Source organism: Podarcis pityusensis (genome assembly GCF_964106645.2).
Source record: "Podarcis pityusensis genome assembly, chromosome: 8".
In the NCBI taxonomy this organism is placed as follows: Eukaryota; Metazoa; Chordata; class Lepidosauria; order Squamata; family Lacertidae; genus Podarcis; species Podarcis pityusensis.
In genome coordinates this window covers 24,090,226-24,115,359 of record NC_138033.1, presented here as the reverse complement: position 1 = coordinate 24,115,359, position 25,134 = coordinate 24,090,226, and the positions used below count along the sequence as shown (strand labels likewise).

The 25,134-nt window shown below is 46.4% G+C and overlaps 1 protein-coding gene and 1 long non-coding RNA gene across 6 annotated transcripts in view; one reads left to right on the top strand and one right to left on the bottom strand.

Annotated features, from left to right (window-relative positions):
- The window catches only part of LOC308482575, a 35,907-nt gene extending 14,628 nt beyond the window's left edge, over positions 1 to 21,279 (bottom strand). The window contains exons 1-4 of one of the 4 annotated variants that reach the window (XR_013989327.1): positions 17,164 to 21,279; positions 15,727 to 15,907; positions 13,964 to 14,080; positions 12,661 to 13,362 (exon numbers count right to left, since the gene is read on the bottom strand). This is a non-coding gene — a long non-coding RNA (uncharacterized lncRNA). Of the gene's footprint in view, positions 1 to 12,660; positions 13,363 to 13,733; positions 14,081 to 14,110; positions 14,935 to 15,726; positions 15,908 to 17,163 lie in introns of those variants that run through there. The other 3 variants (XR_013989328.1, XR_013989329.1, XR_013989326.1) reach the window with 3 other exon arrangements.
- CD164L2 (CD164 molecule like 2) overlaps positions 1 to 25,134 on the top strand; it is a 39,777-nt gene that overhangs the window by 10,974 nt on the left and 3,669 nt on the right. The window contains exons 2-6 of one of the 2 annotated variants that reach the window (XM_081015805.1): positions 8,665 to 8,772; positions 12,575 to 12,652; positions 13,630 to 13,719; positions 16,321 to 16,483; positions 21,291 to 24,071. In XM_081015805.1, coding sequence (XP_080871931.1) covers positions 8,665 to 8,772; positions 12,575 to 12,652; positions 13,630 to 13,719; positions 16,321 to 16,483; positions 21,291 to 21,309 — 458 coding nt within the window. In that variant the 3' untranslated portion in view covers positions 21,310 to 24,071. Of the gene's footprint in view, positions 1 to 8,664; positions 8,773 to 12,574; positions 12,653 to 13,629; positions 13,720 to 16,320; positions 16,484 to 21,290; positions 24,072 to 25,134 lie in introns of those variants that run through there. The other variant, XM_081015806.1, reaches the window with a different exon arrangement.

Here is a 25,134-nt window from a genome sequence, read left to right as displayed (position 1 = left end):
TTCCTTGCAGACCACCCACTGCTAACTCCCAGAGCCCCCTAACCGTGTTCTCCTTAATAAATTTTATTTACTTTGTAACATTTACACGCTGCTTGACTGTAATAAAACCTCCAAGCGGTTTGCAAAAATAAATTAAAAACATCAAGATGATCAAAACATGTATTTAAGGACATTCCAAAGCCGATTTGAATCAAGCAAAAATAGATTAAAGCACATGTCACCACCCTAGATATCTGGATAGGCTTGCCTGAACAAACACAAGCAAGTGCTGAAAAGACGCCAGCAAAGGTACCTGCCTGATGTCAATAGGCAGGGAGTCCCAATGTGTCGGTGATGCAATGCTAAAAAATCAACTTCTCACAAGTGCAGAAGGAGTATGGCACCTGTAAGAGTTTCACAGACTGCAGTGGGCATACGTGGGGTAAGGTGATTCTGGAAGTGAACTCCTTGCAGGGATGGGGCATGTTTGACCATCCATCCAAATGTTTTTGGAACTCCATCTCTCGCCTACCTGACCCTTGGCTATATGCTGGTGTGAGTTGGGAGTGCAACAACCTCTCTGTGTTACCTCTTTCCCTCTCCAAGTGAGGTAGTGGCAGCAGGGACAAAGGAAAGGAGTACCAGGTTCTGCTTGCCTCACCCTCTCCTTTGGAAGCAGAGAGGGAGAGGAGAGCAAGGGTGTGGGTGGCATCAGCAGCAGTAGCGGCAAAGAGGAAGAGGTAGCCCCCTTGAAGGAATCATGTCCGAAGGACTGGAGCCAACGCTGACCTGCCTGCCCCATAAAAGCTGTTTCAATGCCCACAGTTAGTGATAGGCCTCTTTGAGTTTCTGGTAGTGGGAGGAAACAATTGTGGGATTATTCCAGTTGTCCCAATGGAGCCGTGATGATGTGAGTTTTCATTGATGGTAGGGCGCAAGTCAATGGCTAGTCCATTAGGGTCAGTGAGGCACTGCCCCATCGACATATTCTCCCTTCAGCCAGCCTCCCTGTCTGCCTTCTTCCTTACAACCATTCCATGGGGGTGGCACTCTGTGTTGGCCTTGTAAACTCAGGAGGGAGGAGGGTGTGAGAAAGACTTCTCATTGGCTTTGGTGCCACCTGCTGCTGTTCTCTGTGCCTTCTGGCTTACCTGTCCCAGTGGGCACCACTGAATATCTTGGAGGTGTCTCAGCATCATTATTATTACTATTATTACTATTATTTATTAAATTTGTATACTACCTTTCATTTGCAGATCTCAGGGCACAGCAAGGATCTGGGGCAGTCAGCATGGTGCATTCCAAATAAATAAAACTTCTATCATTTCTTGCTATTAGCCACATTGTGGGGGTGGAGGTGGCTGATGGGAGTTGTAGTTCCCAACAACGGATGGAGGGCACTACCTTGGCTACCTTGAGAGTGATCATCACGGGAAATTGGAAGGTGCAACTCACCTTACTTGGAGCCAAAAGACTCTTACATTCCTTTGGTCTTTGCTCTTTCTGAAAATGGCTTGGAGGCAAACTGTGGATAGCACAGGGTGTCATCCAACTTTATAGATGAATAGTGGCGTTTGCTGAAAGTTTTGCAAGAGGTGCAAAGACCAGGCGACCAAGGAAGGTGCTGGGGTTCTTGCATGGTTTTCTCTTTTTTACCAGCTGTGCAAGAAGAGGAAATTTTGGCGTGCGGGCAATTTGCCCTGCAGGGTGATGAGAAGCTGCCCTAACTAAAATTCTTCTGCACACCTTTCAAAGGTACAAGGGCCCTGTCCTCTTATAGCAAGTGAGACCATTGGTTCGTTTAGCTCGGTTTTGTCTACTGAGCAGTGACTTCAGAGTTTCAGGAAGGGGACATCCCTAGCCCTACCTGGAGATGCCAGGGATTGAACTTGGGACCTTCTGCATGCAAGGCAGATGTTCTTCCACTGAGCTATGGTCCTTCCCCCATGCTTGCAAAGAAGTCCTGCAGCTCTCTCTGATGCCCGTTTTACCTCACTCTGATTTGAATGGGGTTTGCTTCCAAGTGCCTGCACGGAATTGCAGCCTCGTGGATGCCCATAACTGCCCACGGTCCTACAGATGGGAAAGTGGGAATAACTTTCGTTAACACTTTCCCTCGCAGTGATTTGCTTATTCTGGGGGTTACTGTTTGAGGCCCCATCTGTAGTGTGGCTGAAACAGATTGAGAGAGATTTTGAAACAGCCGGTGCGCTCCCTACATACGCGCGTGCACAAACACACACACACCACCCCCCATGCCTCTTGCTGTCCGATAAAGCATGCCAGGATTCAGAGGAGTCAAGTAAAGCGTCTGATTTGTGAGCATCTTTCCTTTTGCCACGATAAAAATAACTCGACTTGTCGAAACCTGCCAGAAATCTGGAGAGCAAAGTCCCGCTTCCTGATTGGCTACAGTACCAGTCCCTCACTGCTAGGCAAAGCTCTGTAGTCAGAATCTCGTATCCATGGCAATAGGCCCCGTCAGCTTTTGAACTTTTCCACCGTGGAAAGGTAATTGGTTAACTTGTATGTTCGCATGAGCAGAAAAGACTCACGCTGACTTGGACACCTATCCATTGCTTGTTGACAAGTCAGCTCCAAGTGAGTGGGTGTCACCTGCTTACCGTTGCCTTCCAGTTCCGAATTCCTTCCTGTCCTGTGTGTGCCGACTCGGAAGTAAGCCCTGTGGGAGCAGGCTGATTGGTAGATTTCTTAGATACATCTCATCAGTGTGATTTGTTAAAGGATATTTGGAGAGTTGGGGGCAGCGCAGTTAGACCTCTTCAGACCCCTACTGCTCGCACAGAACTGCCACATTTTCAGGTCAGAGCAAGAGCTTATCTGGGCATCACTGAGAGGCAGTATTGTATAGTGGTTAGAGTTTTGCCCTAGGACCTGGGAGATCAGGGTTCAAATCTCCGCTCAGTCACGAAGCTGTCACTGGGTAGCCTTGGGCCAGTCGTCCAGTCTCCGCCTCGCCTTTTAGGGTTGTTGTGGGGATTAAATGGGGAGGGGGAAGAGAGCTACATACAGCATCTTGAGCCCCTTGGAGGAAAGGTGGGATATAAATGTAATAAAGAAAGAAATGAAATGTGGTTGCATTCAAGGGTCGGCAATACATTCTCTCATATTTAACCCTATGCCCAGAATATCCTTCACCTAACTAGGGTTGCTGTGTGGCTGATGTGCAAATTTCCACATATCAACAAAACTATTCATCAAACAGAGAAGAAAGGCAGCAGGGTCTTGGAGAGGAGAACACACAAAGGCTGTGTTGTTCCCTGGCAACTGGTATTTAGAGAGATGGAGCCTCAGGTGGTAGAGACTTCATACAGCCGTGGTGACCAGTGGCCTTAATCTCCAGTGAATTTATCTTAAAGGTAAAGGGACCCCTGACCATTAGGTGCAGTTGTGGCTGACTCTGGGATTGCGGCGCTCATCTCGCTTTATTGGCTGAGGGAGCTGGTGTACAGTCATGTGGCCAGCATGACTAAGCCGCTTCTGGCAAACCAGAGCAGCGCACAGAAGCGCTGTTTACCTTCCCGCCGGAGCAGTACCTATTTATCTACTTGCACTTTGACGTGCTTTCAAACTACTAGGTTGGCAGGAGCAGGGACCGAGCAACGGGAGCTCACCCCGTTGCGGGGATTCGAACCACCGACCTTCTGATGGGCAAGTCCTAGGCTCTGCGGTTTAACCCACAGCGCCACCTGCGTCCCTGAATTTATCTCACCCCCTTTTAAAAGCTGTTAGGCTGAGAGGCAATGACTGGTCCCAAATCACCCAATGAGCTTCATGGCTAAGTGGGGATTTTGGCCCTGGTCTCCCAGGTCCTGGTAAAACGCTCTTTAACATATGGCTAAAAAACCAAACCCTCAGGCATCTGAGGTTTGATTAGAACAAGGACCTGTGCCCTAGTTGTCAAACTACAACTCCCATCAGCCCCCGTCAGCATGGGGGTTGGGAATGATGGGAGTAAGAATCCAACAACAACTGGAGGGCCCTAAACAAAAATGCAGCTTCCTCAGAAACTGACCTCTTTTATTGCTTTCCCCAAACTAGATCCAAACCTTGCTTCCTTTCGTATGTAAAATTATCATAACATATTTTTATGACCGGGAGAGAAACTTGCCAGTATAAATCCTCCTTTGAATCTCGTTCTATTGGCATGCTGAAGCATAATCTCTGATGGGGGAGTGAAAAGAATTCTCTAGGTAGATTTCATAAAACAAAGCTACGGATTTGCTATTAATAAGCTGTGACTCATGTTTTTTTTTTCTAGCTCATTTTTTCTTTTTAAAAAATTGAGTGTCAGCAAGTGGATGTGGGGCGAGGGAGGGGGCTGCCATGAAGAGATGGCATTCCATGGTAATAGGATTTAGGATTAATGTATGTCATGGTAGATGGAAGGAATGTGGGTGGGGGAGTTTAACCATTCGTTCTTTCCCATCATCCCCCATCTATTCTAGTATAGGAGTTGCAAGTTTTAACTAAAGGAAGCCATTGTTAGGACCAATGAGGCTAGATGTTAAGCAAGAAATCTGTAACTCTGAAAGCAAGGGGGGAACCACGTATGCCACCTTGAGCTCTTTGGAGAAAAGGTGGGATATAAATGAAATAAATGAGTGTTTGTAACTGAACTATGAGTTGGTTATCTTAAAAATGATTTCATTGTTTACGTGTTGCTTTTCGCAGGATTCTTTGTATGAGAACCTGGGTTGAAGGGTGGTCAGAAAATATAATTTAGGATTATAATTAAAAATGGGTACAGAGTGGAAGACCGACAAGGGTTTGGAAGCAGACATGAAAAGCCTGAGCCTGCAGATTGCACCAGCCCTAAGCTGAAATGGAGAAGTGTTGTGTGGGCTTTAATTAGATTCGGTCATGCTTGATGCGAAGTCGTATTGGGTTTCACCAAAGGCTACAGGAACTTTTGGCCACACTTGGAAGGGAAGGTTACACTGACGTAGCTGGGATCATAGTTCCTCTTGCAGCTAAGCTGCATTTGTGGCTGTGTGTGTGTGTGTGTGTGTGTGTGTGTAAAGTTTCTTGCTTGGAAGCTTTTTGAAAATTGTTTTAAATATGACAAGTGGGCCCTTTTAAGGAAGGGTAATAGAAATAGTTTGCTCTTGGCTGTATAACTGCTTTGCCCCATAATTCACTGCTGCTGCTTATCATGGTCAACTTAAAGGAAACAGCTGTCAAAAAAGAGAGACAGTGTGGTTTAGCAGTTAAGAGTGTTGCACTTGGCAGATCAGGGTTTAAATCCCCTCTTGGCTACAAAGCTCACCGAGTGATCTTGAGACAGTCATGAGGGCTGCCACTCAGTGGTAGAGCGTCTGCAGTGTGTTTAGAAAGTCCCAGGTTGAACCCCTGGCATCTCAGGTGGGGCGGAGAATGTCCCCAGTCTGAAATCCTGGAGAGCTTCTACCACTCAGTTTAGCCAATGCTGAGCTAGATGGACCAATGGTCTCACTCGGTATTACGCAGCATGTTGGGGTAGCCAACATGATGTCTTCTAAACGTTGTTGGACAACAGTTCCCATCATCTCTCCCCGTTGGTAATGCTGTCGGAGACTGATGGGAGCTGGGAGCTGGGAGCTGGAGGGCACTTTTTTGGTTTCCCCTCTCTTAGCCTAGCCTAGCCTAGCCTGTGAGGGTTGTTGTTGTTAAAATTTGTATACTGCCCTATACTCAAAGGTCTCAGGGCAGTTACAACATAAAATCACAATATAAAAACACAAAATGCATAATCGAAACAAAAACAACCCACTAAGATACAAGGGGCTGGGAAAGAGAACTATACCTGGCACTGTCAGCTCCCTGGAGGAAAGTTGGGATATTGGTGTAGTAATAAAGCAATAGATAAAATAAAAGCAGGTCTATATGACTTAGCCTGTGTGAAGCAGATAACTTTTCAAAAGTTTGCAAATTGTATTAGAGACCCATCCAGTTTTCAGTGATGGGAAGCTTCCACACTTTGAAGTGTTTTGAATCATAGAATCATAGAATCATAGAGTTGGAAGAGACCACAAGGGCCATCGAGTCCAACCCCCTGCCAAGCAGGAAACACCATCAGAGCACTCCTGACATATGGTTGTCAAGCCTCTGCTTAAAGACCTCCAAAGAAGGAGACTCCACCACACTCCTTGGCAGCAAATTCCACTGTCGAACAGCTCTTATTGTCAGGAAGTTCTTCCTAATGTTTAGGTGGAATCTTCTTTCTTGTAGTTTGGATCCATTGCCCCGTGTCCGCTTCTCTGGAGCAGCAGAAAACAACCTTTCTCCCTCCTTTATGTGACATCCTTTTATATATTTGAACATGGCTATCATATCACCCCTTAACCTCCTCTTCTCCAGGCTAAACATGCCCAGCTCCCTTAGCCGTTCCTCATAAGGCATCGTTTCCAGGCCTTTGACCATTTTGGTTGCCCTCCTCTGGACACGTTCCAGTTTGTCAGTGTCCTTCTTGAACTGTGGTGCCCAGAACTGGACACAGTACTCCAGGTGAGGTCTGACCAGAGCAGAATACAGTGGCACTATTACTTCCCTTGATCTAGATGCTATACTCCTATTGATGCAGCCCAGAATTGCATTGGCTTTTTTAGCTGCCACGTCACACTGTTGGCTCATGTCAAGTTTGTGGTCAACCAAGACTCCTAGATCCTTTTCACATGTACTGCTCTCAAGCCAGGTGTCACCCATCTTGTATTTGTGCCTCTCATTTTTTTTGCCCAAGTGCAATACTTTACATTTCTCCCTGTTAAAATTCATCTTGTTTGTTTTTGCCCAGTTCTCTAATCTGTCAAGGTCGTTTTGAAGTGTGATCCTGTCCTCTGGGGTGTTAGCCACCCCATCCCAGTTTGGTGTCATCTGCAAATTTGATCAGGATGCCCTTGAGTCCATCATCCAAGTCGTTGATAAAGATGTTGAATAAGACCGGGCCCAAGACAGAACCCTGTGGCACCCCAGTTTTGAATCCTTTTCTTCTTCTTTTTTGCAATAGAGGTTGCCAGCTTTTGGGTGGCCCTAAACACCACTCTGTCCGACCCTTGGAACTGTCCCAGGCCATGCCCCTCACTGGCCCTGCTTCCCAGCCTCTTTGAGTGCTTTTGCTTGTCTGGAATGTGTCCTTGAACTCTGATAACACCTCTTGCTTGCCTGGAGGGAGGGTAGAGAGGGGTGTGTGCATTCATTGCTCCACCCCCTTTTGCCTTTGGCCCCACCCAACACTTGCATGTGGCCCCTGAGAGTCTGCTCCAGGAGGGAATGGGGCCCTTGGTCTGGAAATGGCTCCCTACTCCTGATGTAAGGGGAGTCAGGTCACCGACAGTTTCTGATCTTCTTGTGTTCAGCCGAAAGCCTTCGTCTCCCGAAGGCCAGCTGACTTATTGAGCATGGAGTGCAGTGGCAGAAATGTAATCCAACATTTATGGGTTTAATAAAAGTTGAATAAGCTTCCATGCGCTGCAGCCTTATCTGTGCTCCAGCATGCAGAGACTCTTGGCAGTTCCGCCACTGGCAGGTCAGCATTGATACATAAAACAGGCGAGTTTGGCGAGAGCTCATTCCGCATGTGTTGTGCATGCAGGCAGCTCTTCTGGGTTCGGTACATTCAGTGCAATCTCCTCCAGATAGCTGGGTACTCTTCCATCATGTTGCCACAGCTGTAATAAGCAGCAGCTTTAAAAATATTTCTGTATTTATAGCTGATAATAGAATTCACAGTGTCTTGATAATGAAACTGATGGTGGTGGTGGTGATTTGTACAGCACCTAACATCTTAGAAACATGGCACAGATGTTTACCAGACTACAGCAGTCCCTGCCAGCCTGGGGGCTCACAGTCGGATAGACCGGATACTAAAGGGGGAAAGTAAGCAAAAATTCAAGCGCTAAAGTTCCAAAAAATTATGTGATTGTTTTTCTCATGGCTGGCTGGAATGGCTGCTGACCAAACAGCAGTTGGTGCCTGGTGGGCTGATGGTTTGGGCCTCAGTTAAGAGATATTATTATTATTATTCCCATTAAGTGGCATATGCATTTTATGAATACAGTGGTACCTTGGGTTACAAACACCTCAGGTTACAAACACTTCAGGTTACAGACTCTGCTAACCCTGAAGTAGTACCTCGGGTTAAGAACTTTACCTCAGGATGAGAACAGAAAGTGTGCAGCGGTGGCGCAGCAGTAGCGGGAGGCCCCATTAGCTAAAGTGGTACCTCAGATTAAGAACGGTTTCAGGTTAAGAATGGACCTCTGGAACAAATTAAGTACACAACAAGAGGTACCACTGACATGAAATCAAATCAAACCATGATATCTAAATAAAACTTCCATGTTCAGAGGCAGTATAGCACAGTGAGTATCAGATACCAGAGGATTCCATCTCTGAAGCCTTTGTTATATCTAGGCTTGTGTATATTTGTGTGTGTGTGTGTGTGTGTGTGTGTGTGTGTATCTTTACAGTTTTACTAATAGTGGGGGCTGTAGCATACAGGACCACAGGCAAAATGTGGGGCAAAGACTCCAGAAATCAACAGGCCGTTGGGTATCTATACAACCCCAGACCACATAGTGCTCCACTTCCTGTTTTTTGTTTTCTCTTGCAGCCTGCTCCAAAGTGGCAATGCAGGATTCATACTTGGCTGAAAATTCAGCCTGTTCCTTTTTTGCTGTTTTGCAGGAGAATGCAAAGAATTGGAGTCATGTGACAAGTGCATTGAAGGAGATGCTACTCTGAACATCACGAACTGCGTGTGGATGCACTGCCGAGAGTCTGAGGAGAAGCCAGGTAAGCTGAGGCAGGTGGTGGGGGATGCTTGCCAAAAACTCAGTTCATATACCTTACAAAGAATGGCCCAATTCTACATGTTCTCTGCAAAGTGGAACATATTTGCCTAAAGTAATTCCATTTCCCTGCCTTATCCTCCCAGTGCTTTGAGTTTTTGTAATGGCTTCCCTCTTCTCCCCCAGATGGTCGAAGAATTCCGTCATGGTGTGCATGCTACATAATGCTGCCAGGTCCACTGATTTGCTCACCTAGCTCAGTATTGTCTGCTCTGACTTACCATCACCTGCCACCTCTTTTCAGTGGATGATGCATGTGCTCTGCCATTGCGCTGTGGTTACTTCTTCAGCTCAGTATTGTCTACTCTGACTGGCAGCAGCTCTCCAGGGTCCCAGGAAGAGAAGAAATGGTTTGGGAGTAAGGGGCAGCCAGTTGGAGAGCTAGAGAGGATGGGTGGAGGTCATCAGGGAGGAGCAGGAGCTGCGTCAAGCTCTTCCAGCACCTGAACGTCTCTTCATACATGGAGTGGAGATGCTGTGTACGTCTCCAAAAGTGAAAATCGAAGTTGTTGAGTGCCCCCCAAATCGTTTTGGGACTTTCTTTGATTTTTAAAGTTTTTTGTAAAAAAAACTAGCCCAACTTGCCATACATCCGGGTTTTCCAGGACATTTTGCCGATTCAGCAAAAATCCACCTGGACGCCATTTTGCAGAGCGATTCCCAGACATGTCTGGGAGAACCCAGACATCTGGCAGCCCTAAATATGTACATCTCATTCATCACTGAAACCAAGACAATGTAATTTCCAGGTGGTCACCCATCCAGGCATTGACCAGACCCAAACCTGCTTAGCTGGTGGCTTTGTGGACCTTCAGACCATACCCTAGGACCAGGCCTTGCATGCAGGAGGTCTCAAGGTTCAATCCCTACCATCTCTTGTTAAAAGGATTCGGCACCAACCAGATGATGGGAAAGACCCTTTTCTGAGACTTGAATAGATAATACTGGACTAGATGGAGAAATAGCCTGACCACTTCCCTTTGTTCATCTGAGCAGTCTGCAAGGGCCACCCCACCTTACACATCACCAAGAATGTTAGGAAGCCACAAAATGGTGCATCCAGCCCTTTTCTGTCTTCTCTGGCTGGTTCTGGCTCTCCAATGGGGCCACCGGCCCATTCTCACTGAAGGTGCCAGAATCTCTGGCGCATATGCCTTGTGCTTCATCAGTTGCCACCTTCTCCAAGGACCACTCAGTCCCTGACTTGCTGGATGTGCAAGAGGCAATATGCCTCTGAATAAAAGTCACTGGGAATCACAAGTAGGGAAAGGATGCCTTAGGCCTGATCCGGCATCCTTTACATGGCCTTCTGCCTTCTGCTTGTCTTGCTTGAAAGCAAAAAGCAAAGGACCTTGCTACTTTAAGGCCCTGGCTGATACTTGGAAATCCCTCCTTCCATTTGCTGGGAGTTTGTGGCTACCCCTCTGAGTGGAATCGCCTCAAGCTCTGCATCTGTGTCGGTTTGTGTACTTCGTTTGTTGCCATGACTGCCATCCCCAGGGGGATAGATAGATGGGAGCCACAAAGATACAGCCTTCTGCTCTCTGCTGGTTCAGAAACAAACTCCCATCTCACAACGTTGTCCTGGAAGCTCCTGCCGAAGTGCTTATCTTCATACGGAGAAAGAACAGGGGGTGGTGTCTTGCCCATTTCCTCGCTGCTACCTGGCCCTTTTGTCCACTTCATCAGGTGTGCAGACTACCTGGAGCCCTACTTGCTACAGCAGGTGGAAGGAGGGCAAGGTGAAAGATGTGAACTGGGATGGGAGAGATTTGGTTAGGAACATAGGAACCTGCCTTATGCCCAATCAGACCATTGGTCCATCCACCTCAACATTGTCCACACTGACCCGCAGCTGTTCTCCGGGATCCCAGACTGTGTTCTTTCCCAGACTGAGATGCTAAGGAAAGAACCCCGGGGCCTTCTGCATGCAGAGCAGATGCTCAGCCATTGAGCTACAGCTGCTTCCCAATACAAGAAGCTGCCTTACACTGAGTCAGACCTTTGGTCCATGTAGCTCAAACAGTCCCAGGAAGTATAGCCAATGGCGGGGGGGGGCGGTGCCCCCTGGGTGCCATCTCTAAGGGGGGTGACAAGCCCCACCTTGGGGGGGGCTTGCCCCGCCGCCCCTGGGCGCAGCAGCGCAAGCTGCTAAAATCGCACAGCCGTCGCGTGCGGAGGATTCTCTGCTTGTGACTGCAGCAGCGGTGGTGGAGGGATCCCACCGCTGTCCGTATGGTGCTTGAGCAGTGCCGTCGGCAAACTGCCCCACGGCGCATGCGCAGTGCCGCTATATACTGTGCATGCTACGTACGGCGCATGCACTTGTGCAGTACGTAGCGGCGGTGCGCATGCGTCACATGTACGCCACAAGCACATGTGCCACCAGTCTGTTTGCCCTGCACCCCCCACTGGGTGCTGGTTAGCCTTCCTTCACCCCTGTCTGCAGGGCCAAAGATTCCCCACCCCTGATCTCAGGTGAAGGTGTCTTGGATAGCAGTTGCATCTCCCACCCAGCAAACTCTAGAGTCGATCCTTCTTTCAGGAAAGGTTTGGGTTGTCAAAATTTCCTCTGGTGCTAATTCCCCACTCCACATTCTTCACTATCTAGTTAATACAAGTTACAGGTAGGTAGCCGTGTTGGTCTGCCGTAGTTGAAACAAAATAAAAAAAATTCCTTCCAGTAGCACCTTAGAGACCAACTAAGTTTGTTATTGGTATGAGCTTTCGTGTATCTGAAGAAGTGTGCATGCACACAAAAGCTCATACCAATAACAAACTTAGTTCGTCTCTAAGGCGCTACTAGTTAATACAACTGTGTATCCCTGTATAGGGAAGTTTTTAATGTTTGATGTTTTATCATACTTTTATATTTGTTGGAAGCCGCCCAGAGTGGCTGGAGCAGTCCAGTCAGGTGGGAAGATGATGATGTTGTTGTTGTTGTATTTACTTACTTACTCACTCACTCACTCACCCACTCCTGTGTTAAATCATGCTTGCTGTTGATTGCAGCATCCCTTTCCAGGTATGCTTCCCTCTTGCCATCACAATTGTACGGTGAGGAGGGCAGCAGGGTGATGCCTACTTAGCACCCCACACTGTCTTTTGCATCTGCATCAGCCCCGTCTTCCACACCCTTTGGGGAGGGGGAAGATCAGATGACCTGACCAAGCTCTACACAAGTAGGATTCTAAATCGCACCCAGAGCCTAAGGTCCCATCTGCACCATGCATTTGAAGCATTCTTAGACCAATTTAACAGTCCTGGAGTTATGTTAAGTGTGCTTAGAATTGTACGTCTATGTGGCCAGAACCTGTAACAAGCTGCAGTTCCCAGGATTCTTTGGAGGAAGCCATACGGTGTGGGTGTGACCCTGGAGGGTAGCCAACATGGCAGCCTCCAAGTGTTGTTGGACTGCAACTCCCATCAGCCCCAGCCAGCATGGCCCAATATTCAGGGATGATGGGAGTTGTAGTTCAGCAACATCTGGAGGACATCTCGTTGGCTTGCGATCTATGTGTGACTCCACTCTCCAGACCTTCACCCAACGTTCAGGGGTGGGAGAGGAGACCGCAGACGTGGCACATGATGCCAGTCACGTGATGTGAACCCCAGAATAGGGCTTGTCTTTCACTTTGTTTCTGGTTGCGTAGCCCTGTATAAAAGAGTGGGGGAAATGTGTGTTTGGGGGAGAGGGAGACATGCAGGATTTTCAGTGTGACTTGGTTTCTCTCCTCTATCCTCAGGTTCTGGTAGCTGTGTTGTAAAGGGAGAGCCGGCCAAGGAGAAGTGTCACTTTTACAATGTCACTTCCAGGTGTGAAGGTAATGCTTTTCTGCCCAACCACTGATCACCATGCTGTCTGTTAGGCCTCATCATCTGCCTCAGGACCTTTGCCTCTGCCTGTTCATTCTGGAACCTGATTACCAGGACCTCCTCAAACATTTTTCTTGCTTATGACTCTTGATACAGAAGCAAGAAGGAACTAGGGAGACGTTCTGTTCTGGGTGGGGTGGCACTTCCTCCCTGAAGGATCAGAAAAGTAGCTAGGGGGAGGAGACTCCCTGATCTGGAGGGCCACAGGTTCTTTATCTCTGACATAGAGGACACTTTCACATGACCAGCTGGAGGAGTCCTCTTCAAACCATTTGCCCATCTGATCCAATACAGGCTGCCCTTCCTGGCAGCAATTTTTCCTGAGTTATCAGGCATCTTTATGGGATTTCTTGCCATAAGGTACATAAGGGTTCATTCCTAGCTATTGATGTTAACAGCTGTTTATGTCTATTTATTCATGTTCTACAGCTGTCTAAATAAAAACAGCACTAAATAAATAAATAGTTAAATCACAAAAAGCAGATGCATTTAAAATAAAACTGAAACAATACAAAATATTCGCTCGTGGCAAATATCCATTTATCCAGCTATGAAAGCTTGCCCTACCATGTTCAGTAGTTTCCAGAAAGTGCAGACATTGGGAGCCGTTTGTATCTTGACACAGACAAGATGGTCTCCATTAAGATCTAGCTCTGTCCTGTGGGGCAGTAGATAACAAATCTTTGTCTTCTTCCCTTCAGGTATTTGAATGACTACTTTTTTATTAGTTTGCTCTAATTATTCTACTTTATATAAATGTAGTGTGGCTTTTCTTGTCACCGAGTGTGCATAACCCTGAGTGTGCTTCTCTAATGTGATGATCTGCTTGGATAATGCAATGTGTGGTAGGGAAATTTTCTTGTAGGAAAAAGGTGTGGGTTGACCTCCCCCCCCACCCCCCTGCTAATGATGGTTCTTTTCTTAGCATCCGAAGCAACCACCCAGCAACCTCCACAGCCAACCACCAAAGAGCCTCCAAAACCAGCCACTAAGGAGCATGAGATCATCACACTTGGTAAGTGTGATTCCCCTTATCTTTTGCGCATTGGAGAAGGGGAGGGTTTGAATGTTGGTGAGCTAGTGCTAGAGCATCTCCAAGTGGGGAATGCAGAGTGGCTTCTTGGTGGTCATATGTGCTCCAGGTGCTGTTTTCCTTAGCAAGCCCTTCTGTTGTGGTAAACACTTGTCACTCGGGGAACAGGACCACAGCTTACCTTGAGACGTGAGAGCAAACATGGCTAATTGCATCGCCACCTTACCTAAGTAGAACTAGGATCTTCCTATTTTCCTAAACCCAGAGTCTTAGTGTGATTGTATCCAGGGCAAAGTGTGCTTCTCCAACAATTTGGACGTTTAGAAGACATCTGAAGGCAGCCCTGTTTAGGAAAGGTTTTAGTATTTGATTAATTATTGTATTTTAATACTTTGTTGGAGTGGCTGAGGAAACTACTACTACTACTACTACTACTATTATGATGATGATGATGATGATGATGATTCAGTTCAGATTCTGCTTAGAATTTAGCTCCAAATCTTCCCACCCACAAGCCCACAACATGTTCCCAATCCTACATGGAGAGTCATTCAGACCTCACCTTTGAAAAATGACTGTGCTTTTAGCAGCAATTTAGAAGAGAGCAAGACTTCCCAACACTATTTCAGGTGAAAATTAAGGGGCTTTAATAAAATAAAACAGATCCTTTTGCTATTGCCAAGAGGCCTGGCAACTCTTGCTGTACACCGTCGCTGGTTTGGATGAGAAAGCTTAACAAGGCAGGCCAAAGGAACGGAAAGGGAAAAGCTAGCTAATAAAGAAGTGAAGGAGAGATGGATGTATGTGTTCTCAGGGAGAATGAATCTTCCTGCCGAAAAGAAGAGCAAGAATTGAAGAGCTTTGGGCTAATTAAAGTGAGTAACTCTATCCTGAATCCTTGTGAATTATTGATCCAGCGCAGGCTCCTGACAGGAAGTTGTATGCACTCATTTTTCTCTGCGTGAGCGAGGGCTCCTGTTTTTCGGCTTCCACATCAGCCTTGCCCACACTGTGTTTAACTGCTTCCTCTGTTTCCTTGCAAAGTGCACCCCTTCAGTAGCAACGCTGGAGCATTGCGTGGCTGCTTTTGTGATGGAGATGTGAAACACTTGGCTGGGTGGTGAATGCACAGTCCGTGGAAAGAAGGTTTAAGTTCTAGCAGCTAAGTCTTTGCAATACGACCTGTACATGAGCTGACTAGTGTGGGATGGTGAAAGACAAAAAAAGAAGATGCTTGCAACAAAATGATGCTTTTCGATCCTTACATCTTGTAAAGTGAGGGGTAAGGTTGGCCAGGAGGTGCCATTTCGGACACTGCCCGCCTCAGCCACCTAATCTCTTTCATCATCAGGAAAGCCTGAATTGTTCCTTAAGGGGATTTTTGACTGTGACCCATTAACATTGCTAGGGAGAGGTTTTGGCGAAAGCAGGAAATTTAGGCTGCAGAGGCTGTTGGAATTTCTGTGCGACAGATAATCATAAGACTTGCAGGGGACTTACAGGTACCCCCTGTATGCTGCAGGAAATTCTGGAGATAACCAAGAGTACGTACCACTCTGGCAAGACAATGCGCAGGCAGGTAGAGTCTCAGCTGGCATACCAGATGGAGCTGGTAGACAGCCACCTTGGATACAGAATTAACCTGGACCTCCATGGACAGCTGTGAGTCCAAAATGACTCCCAGGCTGCACACCTGGTCCTTCAGGGGCACAGTTACTCCATTCAGGACCAGGGAGTCCCCCATACCTGCCAGCCTCCTGCCCCCCCCCCAAGTACTTATTTCTTGTCAGGATTCAGCCTTAATCCATTAGCCGCCATCCATCCTCCAACTGCCTCCAGATAGTAATAGTAATACCTTGAGCTTGGCAAATCAACAACTAGCACAGATCTCTGAGCAGAGGTGTTATATGGTCTGTGGCCAAACCTCCATACAGGTCTTCGTCAGCTCAAACTTCAGAGCTCTCTTTAAAGTTAGTACAGTACTGATACCTTACTCCGGGACTGCTCTCCATTGTGCACACAGGTCCATCTTCACTGTGTTGGAGGGGCTGCTGTGTAGTTGGTACATAGAAGCACATGTGGGACTGCTCAGAGGTGGCTGAATTTTTGAATAAGTTGTTAGCTGGGGTTTTTTTTATGACGGAACTAATCATTACTCCATCTTTGGAACCTGTATATGAAAAAAAAATCTTGTTGTAATTTTGTGTATTGTATACAGCCTTGTAGCATTTTTATGAAACGTGCAGCCTATAAATGCTTAAATATTATTGTATAAGCGATTCAATACAAAATACACGCTTCCCCCTCCCCCCCCCAAAAAATCCCCCACTCAATCTGGAGGGGCCAGTAATAGTGAGTTAATGGACTGGTGGGAAAGTAAAGAATATGATCTCTCAGTTGTAAACTCTTTCAAGAACATGCAAGTCAAACTAGCATTGCCTACACTGATTGGCAGTGGCTCTCTAGTATTTTTGTGCAGGGGTGTCTTCTGCATATAAAGCAGATACTCTTCCCACATTGAGCTGCAGCCTTCTCCCTTTTTGCCAGGTACCTTCACAACCCCCTTGCTCTGTTTCCCCCTAGGTACAACGGCCAGCCCTCCGCTAACTGACTCCCCGGAGTTCCACCCGCCAGGATTTGACTCTGCCAGCTTCATCGGGGGAATCATCCTGGTGCTCAGCCTCCAAGCCGTTGTATTTTTCGTGGTGAAATTCCTCAAGGCAAAGGACAGCACCTATCAGACACTGTAAGTTCCCTATAAGCAGCTGGGAGCAGGGGGTTTTTTTGGGGGGGGGGGGCGGGGAATGTGCTGTCCTCTGAGAAGCAGAGAGGTAGATGGTCTGTCCGTAAGAACATTCTGATCTTCATTTTGGGGTAGTTTCCAAAGCAATTGCTTTGTTTAGTCTGTGGCATCTTCAAAGACTGGCAGCTTTATTATGGCTTGAGCTTGGTGCACAAAAGCACCTGCCATAATATGTTTGATGGTCTTTAAGATGCCTCAGGGCCTTTTGTTTTTTTTCATTTGGTGCCCAAGCTATAATAGTTTAGACCAGGGTCACATCAACACCTTACATTTAAAGTGCTCTTTTGTCATGGCTCCCCCCAAAGAATCCTGGGAAGTGTAGTTTATTAAGGGTGCTGAGAGTTGCTAGGAACTAACAGAACTCAATTTTTGAGTGGTTTTACTCTCAACCGCTCTTGTTAGGGAACTTAGGAAATTAGAGCTCCTACCTCTAAGCACCTTTAACAAATGACCGTTCCCAGGATGCTTTGAGACATGGAGGAGCCATGACTGTAAAAGTGGTAGACTGGTGTTTTAAATTATGGTGTGGATGTGGCCCAGACCAGTTAAGAAACTATATTCATTAAAAAAAATAAGACAATGGGGTAGTGTTAGTGGGAAAGTTACTGGAACTGACTACTCACAGATGAAGAACGAGAGCATCCAGTGGGATGCAAAGCCTGCCTTCATGATGGTCGGCCATCTTGTATCACACAATAACTTACCGTGTGTTTTCAAAATGGCTGTTCAGGCTGTGAGTTTCAGCTCTCCTGCTGTCCTCATTTCTCCACCCCACCCCCAGTTTGTCTTCTGTGCGTTTTAGGGGGATAAAGCATGGCAGATCAGCTCTTATATCCCTCTAAACACAGAAATAGTGGGATCTTATGCTTGACAACCTTCCTCCCCTCTTCCCCACCTTCGCATTATTCCTGTGTCCTTGCAACCAGTTTTTCCCTTCGTTGCTGCTGTGCAATTCTCACATACATGCTACTGACTGTGTTCAAGGACTGGCAGTTCGACATGCCACTGAGCTCAGTACTCTTTGTGCCGAGGAAGGGGCTGGTCCAGCCTACTCACACCACATAACTTTTGGTGAAGGCTCATTTATTTCCTCAACACAGATATTTGCAGTCTTCTCATATCCAACCCCATGACTGGCTGTCTGCAGTTCTGGGTTTCTCTGCCGTCTTCCTCCTTTGTTCTGCTTTCTCTCCCTCTATCCCCTGGCCGCAAAACTGTGACTCACTTTAAATAAGGACTCTGGATCTTTAAGAAGGGCAGCAAAGCAAAGCTTTGAAATTTTAATTATTATTTAAAAATCTTTCTCACATTCATTGTGGCTGTGTCGTGATTACGGCTCTCTTTAGATGTTCCAAAGTGGCAGCAGGTAGTGGCGTTCACATGTTACATTCAATGTCAGCATACCTGTGAACACAAATAGTTCAGCTGCACACTCGTACAGTTATTCACATGTAACATTCAACGAGTGTATAGTCTATGTACGCAGTAGCTGAGCTGTTTTACGCAAACACATGTGCCTGTGTAGAAACAGCTGGTACTTGTGTTTAGTGTAATGTGTGAACATGCCTTAAAACACTGATGTGTGTGTGACATCAGTGGCTACTTTCACACACCTAGGGTCCCTGTTTTTTTATCTTTCTCATTCCCCTGGGTTGCTATTTTCATTGTCCTCCAATTTATGGAAGCCAACTGTCTGCAGCAGGGAACGGTTTCTCTCTGAACATAAGAATAGCTCTGCTGGATTACACCAGTGGCCCATCTAGTCCAGCATTCTGTCCTCACTGTGGCCAACCAGAAGCCTCAAGGAAGTCTGCAAACAGGGCCTGAGCGCAACAGAGCCCTCCCCACTTGCGGTTACCAGCCGCTGGTAATCGGAGGCATGCTGCCTCCATCAGTGGAGGTACAACACTTTTTGAAAAGCGTGCTTGAGCTGGGCTCCTTTGGGAGGAAGGGCAGGCTTCAAAAATTGGTATAAAAACCAATTACAAAAAAAGCAAAACACACAGAGAAAATTTAATTATACAATAAAAATAAAGGAAATAAATATAGTAATAGCATGGCCCTCCAATCTAGAACTCTCCTAATCCACATCAAGGTCTCACACCAGAATGGGGCCTTGTGCCATTTTCCTAGCGACACCTTCCCACAAGTTGATATTTCCCTGTGAAGTTGGTTCTGTTTACTGTAAGCAGCACTTTCAGAGGGCAAATAGCTGGAGGGGGAGAGAGTGAAAGTGTTGTCTGTGGCAAACCAACCCCAGACTGAGAGTACATCTTTGGGACTGATGTTTTATCCATATAACGAGAGGCCAGTTTGAGCATACTTTGCTAAATTGCGAAAGCTATAACTTGTGGTTTGCCCTACTCAAAGTGGGTTATACTTTTGTCGGCAGGTGGTGAACAAAATCCTAGCCAAATAGCTCTACATCCCTGCTGTGTGTAACCTTTGGTCAGTGTTAAAGGAAATTTCAAATGTTCTGTGAGGGACTCCTCCTCGCATGCGCCCAACAATATTTCTGGGTTTCTCATCTGTATCTTCTGCTGCCATCTCTGTCTCCGACAGATCCTTTCAGAGAATCACCAGCTGGGTTCTCCTCCTCTCAATCTGTCCTTGATTCTCTTTCTTTCTTTCTTTCTTTCTCTTTCTTTCTTTCTTTCCTCCCACCCACCTCTCATAGGAGAGTGTGGGATCAAAAGATGTCTTTAAGCCTGCTTCACACAATGATGCTTTCTCCTACACAGGTACTCCACTGACATAGTCATGTGTGGATTATGGCATGAGCATCATCTTTTGCTTCAGTTGTGTGTGTTAGGAAGCCAGTTGGGCAGGGCCTGTTATGGAGTGAAGTGACTGCCTCAGGTGGCAGGTGCTTGGGGGCTGGCAGTGGGTGATGACGAGGGGTTGAGAGGCCAGAGCTGTGTCTGCAATGCAGCCTGGCCTGCACACCCAGCTAGCCTGCTGTCCTGCGGTACGCTGGACAAGTCACCAGTGTTGACTTCAGTCAAAAGTCCAGTTGGCTTCTGAACGTGGAATGAGGGTGGTGGTACCATTTTGGTCTTTGCCTTGGAGGGCAGCAATGACTGCACACACACACTATACTCTTAAAGCACATGACTCTTCCCCCCCCCCCAATAATCCTGCAAACTGTAGTTTGTTAGGGGTGCTGGGAAGTGCAGCTCAGTGAGGGGTAAACTACAGTCCCCAGGATTCTTTGGGGGAAGCAGTGTGCTTTAAATGTATGGTGTGTACACAGCCGCTGTCTTCAGCCTTGAAGTTGGATATATGTAAAGAAAAATACCTCTGTGTAGAAAAGGGTGCTCAAACTTCCCTCAGCAAATTTGGCTGGGTCTTAGTTGAATCTTTTTGCCCCAGTGTTGGATCTCTTCTCAGTCAAGGCTCAGTTTAAGCAGTGGGCCAGCTAGGAACACATTATTGGGGGCCATGGAGGAAGAATTTGAGGCAAGATAAGACAGTTGTATCCCTTTGCCCAAAGCCTTGGACCGTATTTGCAGCTTTTTAAATAATAAAAAAAGCTGTGCGAGCCAAAGCCTGCCAATGTTCCTTTCCAGCTTTTAAAACATCCTTGGGCAGCTGGCTCCCTTCCAAAGCCAGTTTGGCAAAATCACTCCAGAAGCCTTGCTATTGAGGGCTTCACTTCCTTGCTGATTGCAGCCATGCGTGATCCCCAAATTTTGACTGTGGGTGCGTTTGCTCATGCTGATTCCTGCCCTAAATCGTAATTGTTCAGGCACCTTGAGAGAGGGGTTTGTTTAGCATTCCAGCACTGGGGAAAGCTGCCACTATTGGGGGTGGCTGGGATGTCAACCAGACAGTGATCGCTGCTGTTTTTTGTTTGCAGCATCCCTCTCACTCTCTTATTTCCGTTTGTGTAACAAATTGCTTAGCCCTAGCTTGATTCTATTCCCAATAGAACATTGGGCTCATTCAGGCTATCTTTTGCCCCATACTTTCCAGGCACAGGCCTGTGCTTTAAAACTTTGTGTCCTGGTGGGTTCCCCCCCCCCCCCCGTCGCTTTTCCCAAGAAAACCCACGTTTTACAGCTGAATCAGAGCAGATGGCAATTTGCAGAAAACCGAGCTATTCAGTGTCGAAATGCAGGTTTTCTCAGGGAAAGCACTGGGACAAGCAAACAAGCAAACATTCAGACATGGGGCTGTAAAGCCCAGAACCGTGCCTAGTAACACAGCACAAAAGGTAGTTTGGATGAACCCATTGCTCCTGTCATTTTTCAGAACTCTCTGAAAGGCAGGTGCATCTCCCCGCCTGACAAAAAAACAAATAGTGGTGCATTTATGAGGAGGACTGCCCTTGCTGAAAATTCAGAGTTCTTTAAAGGGAACAGAAGCTCTGCCCTTCTGGGGGTAACCCCCATCTTAATCTGGAGCATAAAGTACAAATCTCTTAACACCTTATTCTCTCTTAACTTGGTCCATGCTGTTTCTCTGTTCTTAACTGTACCCCTGTCCTTGGCTCCAAACTAAAGCTTATAATTTTGCCATAGTTCTATTATGTCCATTCCTCTCCAGACCCCGTTAACCAGAGCACTAATGCTAGCCAAGGGGACCCTTCTATTTATTTGGCATATCAGTGACTCTCTACCAGAAATGTGTGTATTGGGTGTGTTTAAAGGGGCATTGTGCTTTGATATTGTCTCTAACGTCATGTCCCCGATTGCCCTCTCCCCACCTCCTTTTTTTTGTATCTCCCTTGCACGCTGCCTGTCGTCAGAGAGGACAACCAGCAGTAGGTGTAGCTGTGTGTGAAAGAACAGTGGGAAGTAATGGGCTGTCTCTGGAACCAGGAAAACCTACCAACCTTCTCTTAGACCCACTCCCTTCGTGGGGCTCTTTCCTCAGAGCCAAGAAAGGCTATTATGGGCCTGTTTTTATGCATTCAGCAGCATCAAATGATCTTGATTTTCCTGGACCATAGAACATTAGCCTGCCGCGAGGAGCTTGCATGTTTGATTGTTCCTCCTTGCACATAGAAACGTAGCATGTCTTCAGAGAAAGCTACCTTGAAATCCCTGGCCTTTTAGTTTTTCATGTGCCAGTGATTATATATATATATATATATATATATATATATATATATATGCAGGAATATTCAGATGTGCATCCTTCTCTTCCATGCTGAAGTGGTACAGGCCAGGGAAATTGTTAACTAATGGCTTCTGCTGAAGGCATAAAACTGTCTCTGGGGATCCTGCTTCCCTCATGCCTTTCCCTTTTCCTGCATTCAGCAGAGGGATGGATGGAGAACAGGGACTGCTTTGAACTGAATACTGTTAACTTTCTGATTGATTGTGTGTGTAACGGGAATGTGCAAACAACCAGCTCTTGTTTGCTTTTGAAACTATGGGCCTTCCATAGGGCAGGGATGAGCAGTGGAGATGAGCTATTTAGAGCTGACCAGAGTTTGTCTCTCTCCCTCCTCTGCCCCCCCTTATTTTTTTGACTAAGAGCATGACCACATGTTACATTTGCCACGAGAGAGCAGCTGAATCTCAAAGGTTTTTCTACCAACTGGCGGAGAAACCGGGGGACGCAGAAATTGCACACTGAGTGGCGTAGGATCTACTTGCTTGCCAGCATAGCCAATAAGAAAAGAGAGATGGGGAGACGGGAGGGGGAAATTGGGTCAGGAGATAAAAACGACCAAACAGCAGCTCCACTTTCATCTGTGTGTGCAAATTCTAACTCCTCCAGCCCTTTTCCTTAGGCTCAAAACAACGCATCACGTTAATTATGTAGTGTGCAGGTACTTCTTGAGGTTTTTAAAATGAATGCCTAGTGCAGGAGGTTGGGGAAGTTGCTACAGAGAATATAGGTCGCAGGAACTGTGGTCAAATCCTTCCCTCTCCCACCACTGGAGGCTGATCTGTGAGGGCAAATGGGGCACTGCCCCACTGGCCTCAGTGTGCCCTCAGCCTGGCTCCACCTGCCTGTCTTCGTACTTAACAAGCCGTCCAGGGAGTACCTGAGACTGTCAGCCTCCTCCTTAGTCTCAATATCACCTTGTAGAAATGAGCAGGGTTGCAACAAAACTAGTATCGGTTTGCTCCACCTGTCACTGGCCCTACCTGCTGTTGGTCACCCTACCAGGCGGCTTGCATGCTATACCTTTAAATTTAGAGGAGTGCGATTGATTCGGTTCAGTTGAATTGGGTGCAGAGCTTGGGGGGGCGCAATGATTATTTAGAGGCGTGGGGGCACCACATTTTGGTGTCTCACAGGGCACGGCTGAAATTTGAGACCCCAAGGTGTGCTGCTGCTTTAAAGCACATTTGAAGTGCTCCCCCCCCCAAGAATTCTGGGTGCTGTAGTTGGTTTGTGAGGTTGCTGCGAATGGTAGCCCTGTGAGGGTTAAACTGCAGTACCCAGAATTCTTTGAGGAAGTTGATGTGCTTTGAATATGCTGTATACTGTCCAAGCAGCCCCGTTCCTAACAGGAACCAGTCACCACTATCACCCACTGAGGCCCCTATGAAACTCCTCCCCACCACCACCACCCCAGCAACACACACACACAAAAAATCTAGGGAAAAGCTCCCATTGCCCTAGTGAGTTTCCCCTGCTAACTGTTGCACATGTGTTCAGAAGCATGCAGACTGCTAGATCTGTGGGTGAATTTTGGTAGGCCAGCAAGGATTTTTGATTCCCAATTGTCTTAACAACAGCACCACCTTAAAAGGTCTCCTCACTTAAAAAAAAAGAAAATAAAAAAGTGTTGCTGAAATTTGGGGGTGGAGTGGGAACCAACCAGAAGTGGATTTTTTTCTGTGAAGGAAATTGTGAGCTCGCTTCTGGTACTGATCACATCTGCTCGGATGCATCTTGTTAATTCTTAGGCTGGGTACACATCACACATTTAAAGCACATTCCCCCCACCCCGAATTCTGGGAACTGTAGTTTACCCCCTCATAGAACTACAATTCCCAGCATATTTAACTACACTTTGGCTGGGGTGGGTGGGTAGGTATTGTGCTTTTAATGCATCGTATGTATGACAACATTTTGCACCTCAGGTTGGACCTTAGGGGTCTAAGTAAGTAAGTAAGCAAGTAATTAAGTAAGTAATTAAGTAAATCAGCCTGAAGTCTGCCCACCCTGGGATTAGTTTATTCCTATAGTGGCGAAACTTTAAGGAGCTCTCACGTGGCAAGTGTATTATGTGGGGGTGTCCCAGTACATCCTGCTCAGAAGCAAGGCCTCTTCCCCCTGTGCTGGTCCTATGGCTTCCCTGTGGTGTGGCTGAGAAAGTAAAGGATCGAAAATATGAAGCTGTGGAGTCACCATGGCGACTACTGGATTCTATTCCCAGCTGGCTTTCCCTCTCTTTTCCCTTTCCTTTCCCCCCTTGTTTTTTTGTAGCTGTTCAATTGAGAAATAGCTGCTCTCAGAGGGGGGGAAAGCGAAGACTTTGACGCCCTTAGTTAAAATGTGGTATTATTATGCCCTGTTGCTTTTAGTTCTTTTCTCCTCCCCACCCCAAGAAAAGCTTTAAAAAGTGGCTTATATTTAAAAACAAGTACACACCAGTAAAGAATAAATCGTGGATTGTAGTTGGTGGTTTTCCTACTCAGAGTAATCCTATTAACATTTATGAGCATGACTAACGTAGCTCCATTGGTTTTAATGGGTCTTCTCTGAGTGTAACCTGGTTGGATGCAACTCCATGTTTTTACATTTATGGGAACTTGATTACATTAACAGTGGGCTCATGAGCCTTATTTCCTTGTACATACTAAGAGGGGCTTTTAAAGTTTTTATTTATTTAAATAATTCCTATACCGCTTCACATTTGCAAAGGAAACAATCTCTTAGCAGTTTTGTAACCTGCCTTAAATAATCAAGTAGAACCTTACAAACTATCAAGCAGTACAAAAGAGAATCAGACACAATTACAATGCTGATCCACATTTAAAGAAGCATAATAACAAGAAAACAAAATATTATCCTAAACATTTAAAAAAACTTTACACATTTAAAAAAAAAAACAAATACAAAAATAAGTGCCTCCAGGTGATTAGCTGGGTGTAACATCCTGATTGTTGGAAAGTTCTTCCCATGCTCCCTTTTGCACCTTCAAATCTTATGCCTTACTGTGGCATAAATTGATAGCCTAATTAGCCATCATTTGTAAGCCACCACACAAGCTCATTCATAGGCGGAAGTGGATTGTTTAGGTTGCAATCCTTGGTATACTTAAGTGCTATCTGCACCATAGATTTGAAGCACCATCACACCACTATAAATGGTCGTGGCTTCCTCTGACAATACAGTTCCCATAGTGGTTTAACAATCAACCCCTCTTCCCAGGGAACTCTGGTAATTGTAGTTCTGTGAGGGGAAGAGGGGGTCTCCTAACAACTCTCAGCTCCCTTAACAAACTACACTTGCCAGAATTCTTATGGGAGGTAGAAGCGGTATGATACACTTAAAGCAGTATCATATTTAAAGCATTATCATGCAGATTGGCCCTATATGTCCATCTAGACCAGTATTGTCTACTGTTGACTGGCAGTGACTCTACAGGGTCCTGGGCAGAGGTCTTCGCCATCGCTACTGAC